The sequence below is a fragment of the Diabrotica virgifera genome, chromosome 1, assembly GCF_917563875.1.
Source record: "Diabrotica virgifera virgifera chromosome 1, PGI_DIABVI_V3a".
NCBI classification, from domain to species: domain Eukaryota; kingdom Metazoa; phylum Arthropoda; class Insecta; order Coleoptera; family Chrysomelidae; genus Diabrotica; species Diabrotica virgifera.
This window is the reverse complement of record NC_065443.1, coordinates 292,877,896-292,893,490: the sequence shown is the minus strand read 5'-3', so window position 1 is coordinate 292,893,490 and position 15,595 is coordinate 292,877,896. Positions and strand designations below refer to the sequence as shown.

At 34.0% G+C, this 15,595-nt stretch overlaps 1 protein-coding gene across 2 annotated transcripts in view; it reads left to right on the top strand.

The window, feature by feature from the left end:
- LOC114328942 (uncharacterized protein KIAA0930 homolog) overlaps positions 1-11,684 on the top strand; it is a 36,773-nt gene extending 25,089 nt beyond the window's left edge. Inside the window, exons 6-8 of one of the 2 annotated variants that reach the window (XM_028277929.2) lie at positions 1,947-2,564; positions 7,464-7,613; positions 11,143-11,684. In XM_028277929.2, coding sequence (XP_028133730.1) covers positions 1,947-2,564; positions 7,464-7,613; positions 11,143-11,183 — 809 coding nt within the window. In that variant the 3' untranslated portion in view covers positions 11,184-11,684. The remainder of the gene's footprint in view (positions 1-1,946; positions 2,565-7,463; positions 7,614-11,142) is intronic. The other variant, XM_028277930.2, reaches the window with a different exon arrangement.
- The last annotated feature ends 3,911 nt before the right edge of the window (positions 11,685-15,595 follow it).

The window sequence follows — 15,595 nt, the reverse complement described above, 5'->3', positions numbered from 1 at the left end:
TTTCCTTTAAACCTTCCAAATGTTCCAATTAAATTATTATTGCGGTACCATTAGTTAAACACAGTATTTTTAAAAACTTTTTGCCTCTTAGTCTTTTTTGATAAGTTACCTCTTATCGAGATATGGCTACTTTTTCAAAATATACCTAAAAATATAAATTATAAATAAATTTTCAGATTATAACAGGTTTCTATAATCGTACTTAACCATATACAATACAAATATGTGGTGGATTCGACAAATATTCAAAATATCTCGATAAAAACTGGCTTATCGAAAAAGTACTAAGAGGCAAAAAAGTTTCAAAAACATTGGGTTTAACTAATGGTGTCACAATAATAATTTAATTGGAACGTACACAAAAGTTTGGGTGAGTTTAAGGGAACAAAACCCCCATAAAATTTTTATGGAGTATACAAATTTCACTTTAATTTTTTTTTAAGATGTTGCTGCCATAAGAATGCCACCTGTCTATTTTCAATAAAAAATCTCTAAGAATTTTCGATATATGAAAATAAAACGATTTTCATTTTGTAACTAAAGGGCTGTAACTTTTTTTGTGTGCACTATTGTATATAGGTAAGTCAGGTTCAATCAACCTATTTTTGACCCCAGAATCTGTGGTATAATTTATGACCAATCTTTTCGGGACACACTGTATGATAGCATTACTGTACCTTTTACTAATTGTCATGTAATATTTGATACTTTATATTGCCACCACCTAAAGGCGACCTCCATGTGTTAAGCCTCCTGGGACATATAGGTACCAAGCTTAGATTAACGAAATCGTTTCGTTAATCTAAGGTACCAAGTATTAATTATGACTAGATCTTTGTCTTGGCATTACTGTATCAGTCTATCCCCTCTGTCGTTTCTCTGACCAAGACCATATATTTTCCTAGTACGTGATCTACGGCCTCTTCTCCAACTTAATCGTTCAAATCTCCTAATACGATGTTAATTTCGTGATTCGAAGTCACCTTTAAGGCTTCCTCTTGATGTTGATAAAATTGCTCTAGTTCCTTTCCTGGCTTGTCTGCTGTAGGGGCGTAGGATTGTATAATATTTATATTAACTATTCCAAGAAATTTAATGAATATAACTCTTTCGGTGACCGGAATAAAGTTCTTTACAGAGGCGCGCAAATTTTCGCCTATCAAACCTCCTACCTCATGTCTGTGGTTAGGATCTGTGCTATCACTGAATGAGTAGTAAGTAATGGGTTTTGCCACTAGTACTGATTATTCCTCTGCCTTCCCATCGCAATTCGCTTATTCCGAGAATATCGATGTTAGTTCTGTTCGTTAGACCTAGACGATAAAGGTAGAAAACTTTTTTCATTCTCTAAGGCCCGCTTGCTCATTCGGAGTTCAACTCAAGTTCAGCTCCATAACCGAGTTCAAGGCATGAAGTACGTTGTACGTGGTACGCACTTCATGCCTTGAACTCGGTAATGGCGCTGAACTTGAGTTGAACTCCGAATGAACAAGCGGGCCTAAGTGACAGAAGTATTTCATTTCATATTCTGTGGCGATGTTTACCGATAATTATCGAATTAATTGTCTTTCTACGCATATTCACATAAATACTCGAGATAATAACGTTTAAAAAAAAAAGGTAGAAAATGAAAAACCACTTTTCCATGACACACCAGACAAATTATTGTTTTTCTTTTAATTTATTAGTTAAAAATTGGATGTAAAAGCAGAATCAGATTATCAGAAAACAATATAAACAAGTTAATATTACCTCCTAAGAAGTTGTTTAAAAAAATGAATTGTTTAATACAATAAGTTTAATACATAATATCATTTGTAGAAGTAGATCAACTCGTATATTTTCGTATTGCCAATCTAGTATTTTCTTCTGTGAAAGATATTTTGGCTATATACACCTAAACAGTCTCTGGGTGCTGATCTAACGACCTATATTTATTGTTGTAGAGACTGGTTCTGCTTCGACATCCAATACAGCATGCTGCGGGTGCTTTCAAAGAAGGAACCGGGAAGCTCTGCTCGAAATGTACAGCATGCGCTGTAGCGATCACAAGCTGTGCGCCGAACGAGCTCGCCTCGGACCCATAGACAGCGACTGTGCCTTCGCGGTACGCGCGTGCCGCGCAAACAAGAAGCGCGCAGCCGAAAACGCGAATTGCGCTGAGTACGAGCTCGCAGACGACGCCATTTGCCTCGACAGGAAGACAGACTGCATCCTGGCGAACGCCAAATGCTTCGATCACGCTAAAAACATGTATATAACCGTCAGTGGGAAGGAGGAGTTGCCTTGTGTACATTACATCCAGGACAATAACTTGACTAAGGATATCGATAAGGAAGAGATAGCAATAAATAAGGAACGGACTGTGAAATGTAATAGGAACGTTAATGGGAACTACAATCATTTGAATAGTATGAAGAGCATTTATAGTTACTGTACTCTGCCGAAAAGTCGCAGGAAGAGTGAGCAGAAGATGCTGCTGAAACATATCATACCACCGAAAAGGGTTACGCCAGATGGGACCCATATTTACTATTGGTGCGATCTTAATAAAAAGGATTACGGTAAGCATAATGTTGGTATAATTGTATATTACTAAGGTTTTTATAACTCGCGATTCGGTTTACTATACATACACTCTGGGCCAAAATTAACCGGCCACCTTAAAAATGGGTCATTTTTGATGTCTTATATCTCCTAAACCTTTTGTCCGATTTAAGTGATTTTTTTAATATGTTATAGCCTTATTCCTTGATAATATCGTTGTAATAATATTTTTGCTAAACAGGTAAATTTTCATTGTATACCGGGTGTACGAATCCAACTGTGTCTTTTTCTTAAAGTTTGCATCACCCTGTGGAATATTCTAGCATTTGTAGAATACTGAAATTAAAACCTAACTATAGTCTCTTGCTTTCTCAACACTTTGTTTTTTGATTGATTCGCTTATGTTGGATAATAAAAAAGTTAGGTCCTTTAACAACTACACATGCTTTTTATCAATACAGGGTGTTTTTAAAAAATTTTGGCAAAGTTTAAGGGGTTTTTCTGCATGAAAAAATAATGACAGTTTGCTTTATAAACCTATGTCCGCAAAAGCTTCGTTTCCGAGATAGGGTGTGTTGAAATTTTTCTGACAAACTGACGATTTATTTATTACCTACTTTAAAACCCGTTGAGACATGCACATGAAATTTGGTGGATTTTAAGACGTAGTTATTGCACATTTTTTGGCATACCTACAATTAAGCATTTAATATTCACCATTGGCGCGCATACGGGTAATATGATGGCTCATATTACCCGTATGCGCGCCAATGGTGAATATTAAATTCTTAATTGTATGTCAAAAAATATGCAATAACTACGTCATAAAACCCACCAAATTGCATTTGCATATCTCAACCGGTTTAAAGCAATAAATAAATCGTCAGTTTGTCAGAAAAATTTCAACACCCCCTATCACGGAAAACGAAGCATTTGAGGACATAAGTTTAAAAAGCGAACTGTCATTATTTTTTATGCAGAATTACCCCCTAAAATTTGCCAAAAATTTTTAAAAACATCCTGTATTGATAAAAAAACATGTCTAGTTAAAGCACCTAACTTTTTTATTATCCAGCATAAGCGAATCAATCAAAAAACAAAATGTTGAGAAAGCATGAGGCTATAGTTTGGTTTTAATTTCAGTATTCTACAGATGCTAGAATGTTCCACAGGGTGATGCAAACTTTAAGAAAAAAACACAGTTTGATTCGTACACCCGGAATACAATGAAAATTTATCTGTTTAGCAAAAATATTATTACAACGATATTGTCAAGGAATAAGACTATAACATATGAAAAAAATCACTTAAATTGGACAACAGGTTTAGGAGATATAGGACATCAAAAATGACCCATTTTTAAGGTGAGGTGGCCGGTTAATTTTGGCCCAGAGTGTATTTCTTACCCCAAGAAACAATGCATTTAAAAATCTAGTAATTACTGGCTACTGTTTTGTCACTGGAATATCTTGGGGAAGTCAATAGAAAATACTTACCATCTCGTGGGCAATAAAATCTTTACTGCGTCATGGTTTTTTTATTAACATTTAAGCTACCAAGTGACTTTTTTCATTCATTTCAATATTGTGAAAAAACTACGCAGTGTAGATGAAAATGTTCAAGATGACTTTCTTGAAAATAATTGCACTTTAAAATGAGATTTTCTAAATTAAAAAATATTTAAAACCCAAATATTATTGCTAATTAAACCCGAAAGTAAGCATTTTTTTTAAATATTGATAATTATTAAAATAAATAATAATATTTAAAACAAATTTCGCAATGTAAGTTTTTATCTAGTTATTACTATTCAGGGTGTTTGGTAAAGATTGGGCCATAGCTTAACCTTAGATTCCTGAGAAGGGCCAACCATTCACTTTCCCCTGTCGTACGCCTCTGGTAGTAGCCAGAAACGATTATTTAACATAATTTAGTAGAATGTACAGTGCCTATGCTTTCTGTCAAGTATCACACGGATATGTCAAATTATTTTAAAGTACCTATTCTTTTTTTTAATAATTTATTCTTTATTTAAAACTTTAAGGACTATGTGTACGCGGTACTATAAAACCATTTGACATATCCTTATATTACTTGGCAGAAAGTGTAGGTACTATAAACCCTACTAAATTATGTTTAATAATCGTTTGTGGTTAATACCAGAGGCGTACGACAGGGGAAAGTGAATGATTGACCCTTCCCAAATTCTACGCCACTGATGAAACTGCTGTTTTAGCATAATTTTTAGATTCTCCAATACTTTCTATGCAAATAATATACTCTTCATTTGTAACGATAAAATCATTAGTTTTCTAGATATTTGAAGTTAAAAATGAAAAGGCACATTAGCTTCAAATATCTCGAAAACTAATGGCTTTATCGTTACGAATAAAGAGTATGTTATCCACATAGAAAGTATTGGAGAATCAAAAAATTGCACTAAAATAGAAATTCCGCCAGTGGCGTAGAATTTGGGAAGGGTCAACCATTCACGTTACCCCGTGGTACGCCTCTGGTAGCAGCCAGAAACGTTTGTTTAACATAATTAAGTAGGATGTACAGTGTACAGTGTACACCCTACTAAATTATGTTAAACAAACGTTTCTGGCTGCTACCAGAGGCGTACCACGGGGTAACGTGAATGGTTGACCCTTCCCAAATTCTACGCCACTGGCGGAATTTCTATTTTAGTGCAATTTTTTGATTCTCCAATACTTTCTATGTGGATAACATACTCTTTATTCGTAACGATAAAGCCATTAGTTTTCGAGATATTTTGTACAGTACCAGCACCACTTACCAAATTTCGTGTTGTTGTCCCATGCCTATCAGGAAATATTCAAAAATAAATAAAATAAAAGTTTAACTTTGACACCCTGTATTTCGGTTATTACCAACTTTTGTACTACGGTAAGTTAGCTTAAATCGACCTTTTTTAACCTCAGAAATCTAAGGTTAAGCTATGGCCCATTCTTTAGCAAACACCCTGTATATGTACAAAAGATGGGCTCGATCGTTCGAATAGTTTTTAAACAAGTCTATTTGTTTATCTTATTTAAGAAAAAAAAATATCATTTTCAAATGGCTGTACAGGTGCTTTGTCAATATTTAACTATGTATGTAATTTGGTAGTAATTTAACCAATTTCTGTGGCTAGTTTTAACTACGATGACTTACAACTTAGGACCGGTACTTTATGTCTCCATTAATCGGCACAGAAAATACCGCCCTAAGAATAACAGACTTCATAAATGAAATTACATATAATTATTACCTATCATTATAATTATTGCATCCCGACACCAATAGGTAGAAGGGAATTTGATTATATATATATATATATATATATATATATATATATATATATATATATATATATATATAATTATTGCATTTATTAAGTCTGTTATTCTTAGAGCCGGTATTTTCTGTCCAGATTAAACCTCGGTTAGCTAACCGGTGTTTAATCGGGACATAAAGTACCGGCCCTTAGAGTGTAACCTGATGATGGTCTGATACGACCGAAAACGTTCGTTCTGGGATGTATTTACTAATCTAATTTGATTAATTTTTAAAGAAATTGTGCAGGAAACTAGTTGTGGACTGTAGAAGATATTTATTTTAACATAGGTCGAACGTTTCATTCTTTAATTACGCTACAAGTAAAAATTAGACAAAATAGATAATTCTAAAAAATGTCTCTTTCATTAATTATTAATATTGTTTCGGATAGCAACCCGATAGATCCATTTATCGTCGGCTGTAATCACCGCTTCACATTATAAATGAATCCACACGTTGATGAACGGGATTGGACACTAATGAAATACTAAACATGGCCCCACGTTGAAAGGAAGCTTTCAAGACTCGGCTTCTGCTATTGGTAAGGGGCATATTTTTGATATGGACCTCTTGACTTCACCATGGGCAGTTTTGATAGTTACTACTCTTGATATACCATCACGACCTGGATGTAATGTGATTATTCTGCCTAGTGGCCACAGTAGCGGGTTAGTGTTCTCGTTGCGAATTAAGACTAGATCGTTGCACTTAAGAGTGGTTTTGGGTTTTAACCATTTTGGACGACTCTGTAGTTGACAAAGGTAATCACGATGCCAGCCTTTCCAAAAATGTTGTTGAAGCTGTTGCATATACTGAAACCTTGAAAGGCGGTTCAGCGGTATGTCGGTAACGTCAGGATCTGGTAGTGATGTAGCTGCTTTACCCATTAAAAAATGTGCAGGGGTGAGTACAGTGAGATCATCTGCATCATCGGTCATAGGACATAAGGGTCGTGAATTCAGTATTGCCTCTATTTGTGTACGTACAGTATAATACTCTTCAAATGTAAGTAAGGCATTAGATAAAACACGTTTTAGATGAAATTTAACAGCTTTTACACCAACTTCCCATAAGCCACCAAAGTTAGGCGAGTTGGAAGGCAGAAAATGCCATGACACTGATTCATTGTTGATTCTAGATGTGATATCTGGAGAAGCATTTTTGAGGAAACCAGCCAACTCTTTAAGTTCTGAATTGGCTCCCACAAAATTAGTTCCATTATCGGAATAAACATGTGCAGGTTTGCCACGACGGGCGACAAATCGACGAGATGATGCAAGAAAAGCTTCAGTACTTAGACCTGATACCAATTCAAGGTGAATTGCCTTAACTGCGAAACAAATAAACAAGCAAATGTAACATTTGTGAGTTTTTGATCCTCTACCTTTTTTATCCAAAATATTAATTGGCCCTGCGTAATCTACTCCTGTAATAGAAATTTTTTAATAAAATTCATATACCATTTACAATGGATAAATCTTTTTCTGCTTCAGTAAGTTTTTAACTATGATATACAGCCAACTAGAGGGATTTCCCTTTTAATGTTAATTATTAACATTTCTCTCTCTTTTTAGAACTAGACGATGGTGCGTACAATCCACTTTGGACCATGCGGGGTTTCACCCAGACCTTCCACTTTTGGAAAGAGAACAAGAGAGCACAATCAGTTCCATTAAACGCATTTCTGACTTACATAACACTGCCTTGGTGGAGCATAGCCAAAGGTAAGCCTTTTCTTTTCATCGTCATCTATTACTAAGAAGTTTTTTCACACAAAACTTACATGTTTCTGAATGTTTTCTTCCTATTGTTTTGTACAAGATTGTAAGTATGTAATGTGACAAGTGTTCAGCTACATATAGACAGTAGATTTATCTTTCATCGATAGTTATCTTTGTTTTCATACCTACTTCTTCTCGTGTCTGTTTTTTTTGAGACATTGGCTATCATCATACGACTGAACCTCTTTCTAGCAGCAGCAGTAGTAGCTGCTTGAAATATTTTCAGTCTACAGACCAGTCCACTCTCGTTACGTAACCAGGATAGTTTCTTACGCCCAATCCATCGTTTTCCTCCGACTTTTCCTCAAATAATTAATTTTAGTAGTTGATTTTAGGCTAAAATTTTTCGGTTTAATTTAAAACCATTGCAGCAAAAATTTAGTATGGTTATATAACTTATATCTTTTGAGAAGACACAGTAACTCACGGCTAACAGAGAACCTCCTTCTTGTAGTTTCGGATGATAGCGACAATCATGGCAATCTGTACTTTGAACACTGCTACTTTGAAAACATTTGTGGTTGTTGTGTTGAACCACGCACGTAGATTTTTCAGCCGGGAAATCCTTCGCCTTCCTGGTCCTCCTTTTCCTACAGAGAACCTAAAGAGATGTAAACTAGCGATAAACAACCAAAGTGTTGAGCAAGTTATGAACTTTAAATGTGTTGGAGTTTCAACGTTACCAGTAGCAGAAACATCAAGGAAGAAACATCAAGAATGAAGTCAAAGTACAGACTAACAGAGCAGCATTGATATCTGGATCCCTACGTGATATCTGGAGAAACAATCACATGAGTATAGGAAGTACAGCAAGAAAAGATAAGACATGTGTAAGACCAATAGAATAGATAAGGCGTGTGTAAGAAGCTCCTAAGGAAAACTGAAAGGAGAACGTTGATCCATTGCTGATTATACTGTATATATCAGAACAATGCGGCGTTCAGGATATCTTAAGATGGGCTAGACAGGGACGCGAAGAGACCACATCAGTAGAATTGACGATGGCTCGCCAAAAATTGCAATGTTTGAAATTCCCAATACATCGAGACCACCTGGAAGACCTCCAAAACGATTGTACAAGAGCTGGACATTGGAGTCATAAGACTTAGTTGTAATAATGAACAGGAATTAGTCCTAGTTAAGAGGAAGAAGGAATACAAAGTCATAACTACCCGACTAACAAGGAAATTAGATGAATACCAACCATATGAACAGGCAGGTTTTAGAAAAGGCTATTCAACTTCCGATCACCTGTTAACCACAAAAATATTAATAGAAAAATGTAACGAATAAAAGTTTCCAGTTTTTATAGCATTTGTAGACTACGAAAAAGCTTTCGACACTATAGAAAACACGGCCGTAATAAACGCAATGCAAAATTGTAGAAGAGACAGCAGATATATTAACTTAATAAAAGAAACTGAACCAAGCTACAGCTACATACTACCTAAATGAAAATGAATACACGAACCCTGTGCCATTAAACAGGGGAGTCAAACAGGGAGGCACTCTATCACCCAAACTGTTCCCCTTAGTTTTGGAGAACGTGTTTAAAAATCTAAATTGGAAATATAAGGGAATAAACATCAATGGCCGCTAACTCAGTAATCTACGATTTGAGTATGATATAATCCTGATAGCTACTGACCTACAAGAACTGCAAACCATGCTTTCAGAACTACACACAGAATCTTCTAAAATAGGACTGAAAATGAATTTAAACAAAACAAAACTCATGCACTCCGAAGAAACCGTGACTTATATACCGAAGAATATATATAGGGTAGGTGGGGGTAAAAGTACGCACGGGGCAAAGGTACGCACTTACATTTTTCAGTAACTTCTTATATGTTGGCGACAACATCTTGTGGCATATGTTTGTACTACTCAGTAGCATTGGATGAGAAAGTTTGGCGCAATCAGGGCGAACACAACAACAAAAATGAGGTAAAAATTATTTTTGTACCTTTTGATCTAATTTTTCTTAAAAATTGATTGATTCTAATTCTTAAATTTTCAAACTCAGATTATTATTGGTTAGGCATGTTGAAAGTTTACTGTTAGAAGTCTTCTTCTACATAACAGTTTGAAGTTCATATGTGCATAGTTTCATATTGAGGTTAGATATATTATTGGTTGCCGGATGGGGCAAAAGTACTCACACAAATGGGGCAAAGGTACGCACTGCGAACGTTGAAATGGGGCAAACGTTCGCAGTGCGTACCTTTGCCCCCAGTGAGGTAGACTTGGCAAATGCATGTTTCAAGTCAATCTTCAAAGTGGATATCAAGTTGAGCTTGATATTCTATCAGCTAATTTTGTCTCAATTGCAAAATGTCTTAAATCCGCAAAAGTACGCACGTGCGTACTTTTGCCCCATTGTGTGGGGCAAAGGTACGCATTTACAATTTTTTTTCAAAAAGTTATCAACACTACAAAAATAATATTGAAGAATTTCCATTTGCCTAATATGATTACAAAATGGATCAATTTCACTTTCATCTATACTCTGTGCCAATTCAAACATTAGGTGATTCACTAGAGATGAAAATTTAGAAAATGCGTACCTTTGCCCCCACCTACCCTACTTAGGACAAAAAATAATACCTACTAAATAGGGAAATTCGGCAATAGCATGGGCAGCATTCGGCAAACTGAACTATATACTCAGAAATCAGCAAATTCAACTACATCTTAGATCTAAAGTTTTTGATGCATGCATTATTCCGATATTAACATATGGGGCACAAACATGGACAATCACAAAAAAGAATATGAACATACTCAGAGTCACTCAACACACGATGGAAAGAGCAATGCTTGGCATTTCACTTAAGGACAGTAAAAACACGCACATGGATAAAACAGAAAACCAAAGTCACCGATGTGATACAAAAATCATTAAAATTGAAATGGGAATACGCTGGACATGTAGCTAGGAGCGATCTAAACAAATGACACAGAAAAATTCTAACCTGGAGACCATACCAACACAAAAGACCCAGAGGCAGACCTCCTATGAGATGGACAGATGATGATCTGAAACGAACTGCCGGGAAAAATTGGCTACAAGTAGCGTACAACAAAAAACAATGGAAAGGAAGACTTGAAGAGGCTTATGTTCAGATGTGGACGTGAATGGCTAGACGAAGAAGAAGAAGAAGAAGAGGAAGAAGGTATTTAGATCCTCCGAGTATACGACAGGATATTACGTTTTTCTTATTTTAATTATGATTAGCAGTCCGTATTCTCTTTGTTGGTAGTGTATATCGTTCACAAGATCTAAAATCGACAATAGCGTCACAGCTCAACTGATTCCAATCTTTTAATTTGTGTTTCCTATTTCATACTAAACATATACAACAAATAAAGATAGTGATACCATTGTAGCAGGCAATTCTTGCTAAATAAATCAATTTATACGCCAGGCATAAATGTATAAAAAAAAACTAATTACTATTTTTTGTTTCAGATATTCTTGATCATAGAGAGGGGCCTATACTGACCTTCTAGCATTTGGAAATTATACGAGCTTTCTTTGTAAATGAACAGTTCCAGATCAAAGCAGAGTATGTTATGTATATGATACGGATTACTGAAGCAGTTTAACAGAAATTATCAGTTTTAGTAAAAAAGAGGCAACAGCCTGAAATCCCCTTCCCAAAAGTATTTAACTGCATATGAAAACGTAATATTCATTCATAAAATTTGATTGGAGTAAAACTAGAAGACACCCTTCCAAAATATAGAGTAATCTAAACACATACCAATTTTTACATAATATACAGGGTGGTTCATCTTATTCGCCTCGGTGTCTGTACGGAAAACCACTTGATATTTTAAAAAAAATTCTTCACAGAAATATACAGGGCCATTAATACTACAATCTAAAAATAATGTGAATTATACAGGGTGCTCCAAAAAAGACTGGCATATCAAAGTTATATTTTTTCTTATGGAATGCCCTATATCTGATGACAGTATTGAATTGAGCTTGAAAAATAAGCTATACTTTCATAAGGGTTCCCTATACCTAAATACAGGGTATTTTGATTTATTTCGATTTTTATAAAAATGTAAGGTTTTAGAAAAAAATAAATATCTACGAATCTAAGAATCAGTAACAAATTCTTTCTTGCATCTTAATAATTGACTATTTACAATACTTAAGCAGATGCCTATTGCAACAAAGTTTCTTACAGGGTGGTCAAAATATGAGATTTTTTCTATTGACAAATTCAAGCTGTAATAACTTACTTATTTTAAATAGAACACCCTGTATCATACTAGTCTATCGCGTAGAAAATATACTTAGCTTTCAGTTTGTATTAGGGTTTCCTATACCTATCTTTTTACAGGGTGGTCAAAATATTAGATTGTTCTATTAACAAATTCAAGCTGTAATAACTTACTTATTTTAAATAGAACACCCTGTATCTTACTAGTCTGTCGCGTAGAAAATTTATTTAGCTATCAATTCTTATTAGGGTTTCCTATACCTATCTCCCTTCATTTGTTAAATATTTAAAGATTTCCTAATTTGTACACCACTTTTTGTTTGAATCTTTGAATCGCAATTACAAACAATTAAATGCAATGGCTGCTATGACGATAACGAGCCTATTGTACAAAAATATGTAAAAATGGGTATTTACAGAATAACATGAGATAATATATTTACAGGATAACATGTATCTTTAGAATGTTTACATGGAATTGAAGAGATTTTAAATATCTTCCATTATAAAGAATAGAATATCGAGTATGTCATTTAAAATAAGAACACTCTGTGTGATTAAATGATAAAAATGTGAATTTTATTAACGAAAGTATCTTGACTAAGATATTTAAGTATATTTCCGGTGTTGGTGATGTGTTGTACATAACCACGACATAGGTACTTAATTCTAATTTTTAAAGCTTACAAATTAGGAAATCTTTAAATATTTAAGAAAAGAAGGGAGATAGGTATAGGCAACCCTAATAAGAATTGAAAGCTAAGTAAATTTTCTACGCAATAGATTAGTAAGATACAGGGTGTTCCATTTAAAATAAGTAAGTTATTACAGCTTGAATTTGTTAATAGAACAATCTAATATTTTGACCACCCTGTAAAAGATAGGTATAGGAAACCCTAATATAAATTGAAAGCTACGTAAATTTTCTATGCGATAGACTAGTAAGATACAGGGTGTTCTATTTAAAATAAGTAAGTTATTACAGCTTGAATTTGTTAATAGAACAATCTCATATTTTGACCACCCTGTAAGAAATTTTGTTAAAGTAAGCATCTGTTTAAGTATGCTAAATAGTTTATTATTAAGATCCAAGAAAGAATTTGTTACCGATTCTTAAATTCGTAGATATTTACTTTTTTCTAAAACCTTACATTTTCATAAAAATCGAAATAAATCAAAACACCCTGTATTTAGGTATAGGGAACCCTTATGAAAGTATAGCTTATTTTTTAAGGTCAATTCAGTAATGTCATCAGATATAGGGCATTCCATAAGAAAAAATATAACTTTGATATACCACTCTTTTTTGGAGCACCCTGTATAATTCGCATTATTTTTACATTATAGTATTAAAGGCCCTGTATATTTCTGTGAAGAAATTTTTTTAAAATATCAAGTGGTTTTCCGTACAGAGACCGAGGCGAATAAGATGAATCACCCTGTATACTTTTACAGAGGAATGGTTGTAGAAGAATGGGAAACTACATTAATAAGTATGCAGACTTCATGTAAATTTACTCCCAGATGAACATGAAGTAAATATATTAATGGAATTAATAATTCTCAGTAGCAGAAATGGTTTTGAGCGTAATTGGCCTTCACACTCAGTTACATCCTAGCTAGTAAGGACATTAAAACTTAAAAGTTTATTGAAAATGGGTAGATGATTTCGAAAAGTATCACAGATTCTCCAAATAAAATTAGTACAAGACATTTTGTTATGAGGTTTTTGAGCAACACAGCACGATAGAATATCATCGTGAAAAATCTTGTAATAAAAGAGAAAATGGATAATCTCATACCTAAATCTGTATACCATCTTGATGAATAGACTAGCTACCCTGTTTACTTGAATATATGCCACATGAAAACATGATAGCTTGTATACCATAACAAAGATACTATCTGAAATAGCATTATAGGGCAGTCAATGAGGGTATTTGGCTCCGAATTCCATCCTACTACATCGATTTAGTTGATAATTTCACAGTAAGTAGGGAATAGCTCAAGGAACAAAGTCTACCCTATATACAATGGCGCTTTTATCTTGGGTGCTGTTCCCACCCCTTCAAGGGGGTGAAAAATTTTTTGGTCAAAATAATTGAAACATGACACATTATCGGTTTTTTACGAATACCTCAAAAACTATGCATCTAACTCAAAAAATTATATAAAACATTTTTATAGTATATTATAAAAAGCAAAGAGGTTTTTTTCTTCATAATTCTTCTAGTTATAATACAAAAAGAGATATGGTAAGTGAAAAGAGATTGTTTTTTTGGTGCATGCTCAAATCAGTATATTCAATTTGAAATAACAGAGAAACGGTCGATTTTAGGTGTATAATACTACCAATACCTTTTGTAGTGCTTGAAAAGATCTTTAAAATGAGCAATATTCAATGTATTCTCATTTTTTCTTAAAATACATTAGTCATCAATTTTTTTGCAGCATATCTCACTTATTTTGACTGTAATCGACATTTTATATCACTCATTTTAAAGGTCTTTTCAAGCACTACAAAAGGTATTGGTAGCATTATACACCTATCATCGACCGTTTCTCTGTTATTTCAAGTTGAATACACCGATTTGAGCATGCACCAAAAAAATCTCTTTTCACCTACCATATCTCTTTTTGTATTATCACTAGAAGATTTATGAGGGAACGAATCTCTTTGTTTTTTTATAAGCTACAAAAATTTTTTATATAGTTTTTTAAGTTAGATGTATAGTTTTTAAGGTATTTGCAAAAAACCGTTCGAGAAAGGTGTTATGTTTCAATGAAAATCGCCAATTTTCAACCACGAATCACTCAAAAAGTATGGAGTTTAAAAAAATTATAGAATAATTTTTGCTTAGAATTAGGTTCTCTAAATAGTCACTTCCGTGGTTATTTTAACCAAAAAATGTTTCACCCCCGACAAGGGGTGGGAACCGCCCCCAAGATAAAAGCGCCATAGTATATAGGGTAGACTTTGAATAGAGAGGTAAGTAAAGGCTATTCCCAAAATTTCATTAAAATCCATGCAGTAGGATAGAATCCGGAGGTAATATCCTGTTTTTGCTCTCATTGCCTGGCGTATTATTAAAGATCTTTATACCTCAACAAATTCCTAACTTCCTTTCCATGGTGATAATTATACATCGACAGCATTTGTGATGTCAGTTTAAAATTGATACAGATCTGGAACTGTTCAAAATGTGTTTTAAAAGACTCTTGATAATTTAACAAAAAATGTTTGGTATAAAATCGTTGAATATATATTCTTTTTGTAATTAATAAGTGTTTTGATATCCTTTTATTCCTTATAAGCGTAACAAAATATTTGAGAATTACTTTCTGGCCTTGGTTTGGAACCTTTAGCCACATGATTACCTGCTACCAGTAGCTCAGGGGAGTAGTGTGTGTTGAGTAAATATCTTGTTACTTAGTAAAGTAGACAATGCAATCGGCTTTACTATTTACACATTACTCCTCTGAGCTACTGATAGATGATTACGTGGCTAAAGGCCAAAAAATATACACTTAACCAGAAGACAACAGCAGTTTTATATCTGGTTTCTCACTGATTTATTTAAATTAGAAGGATTATCTTAAAAAAAACTACTAACACAAAGTGATAACTAATGTGAAACTTTTATAAGAAAAGGCTTAAGCGGCAGTTTCACATAGTAGTTCACTGTT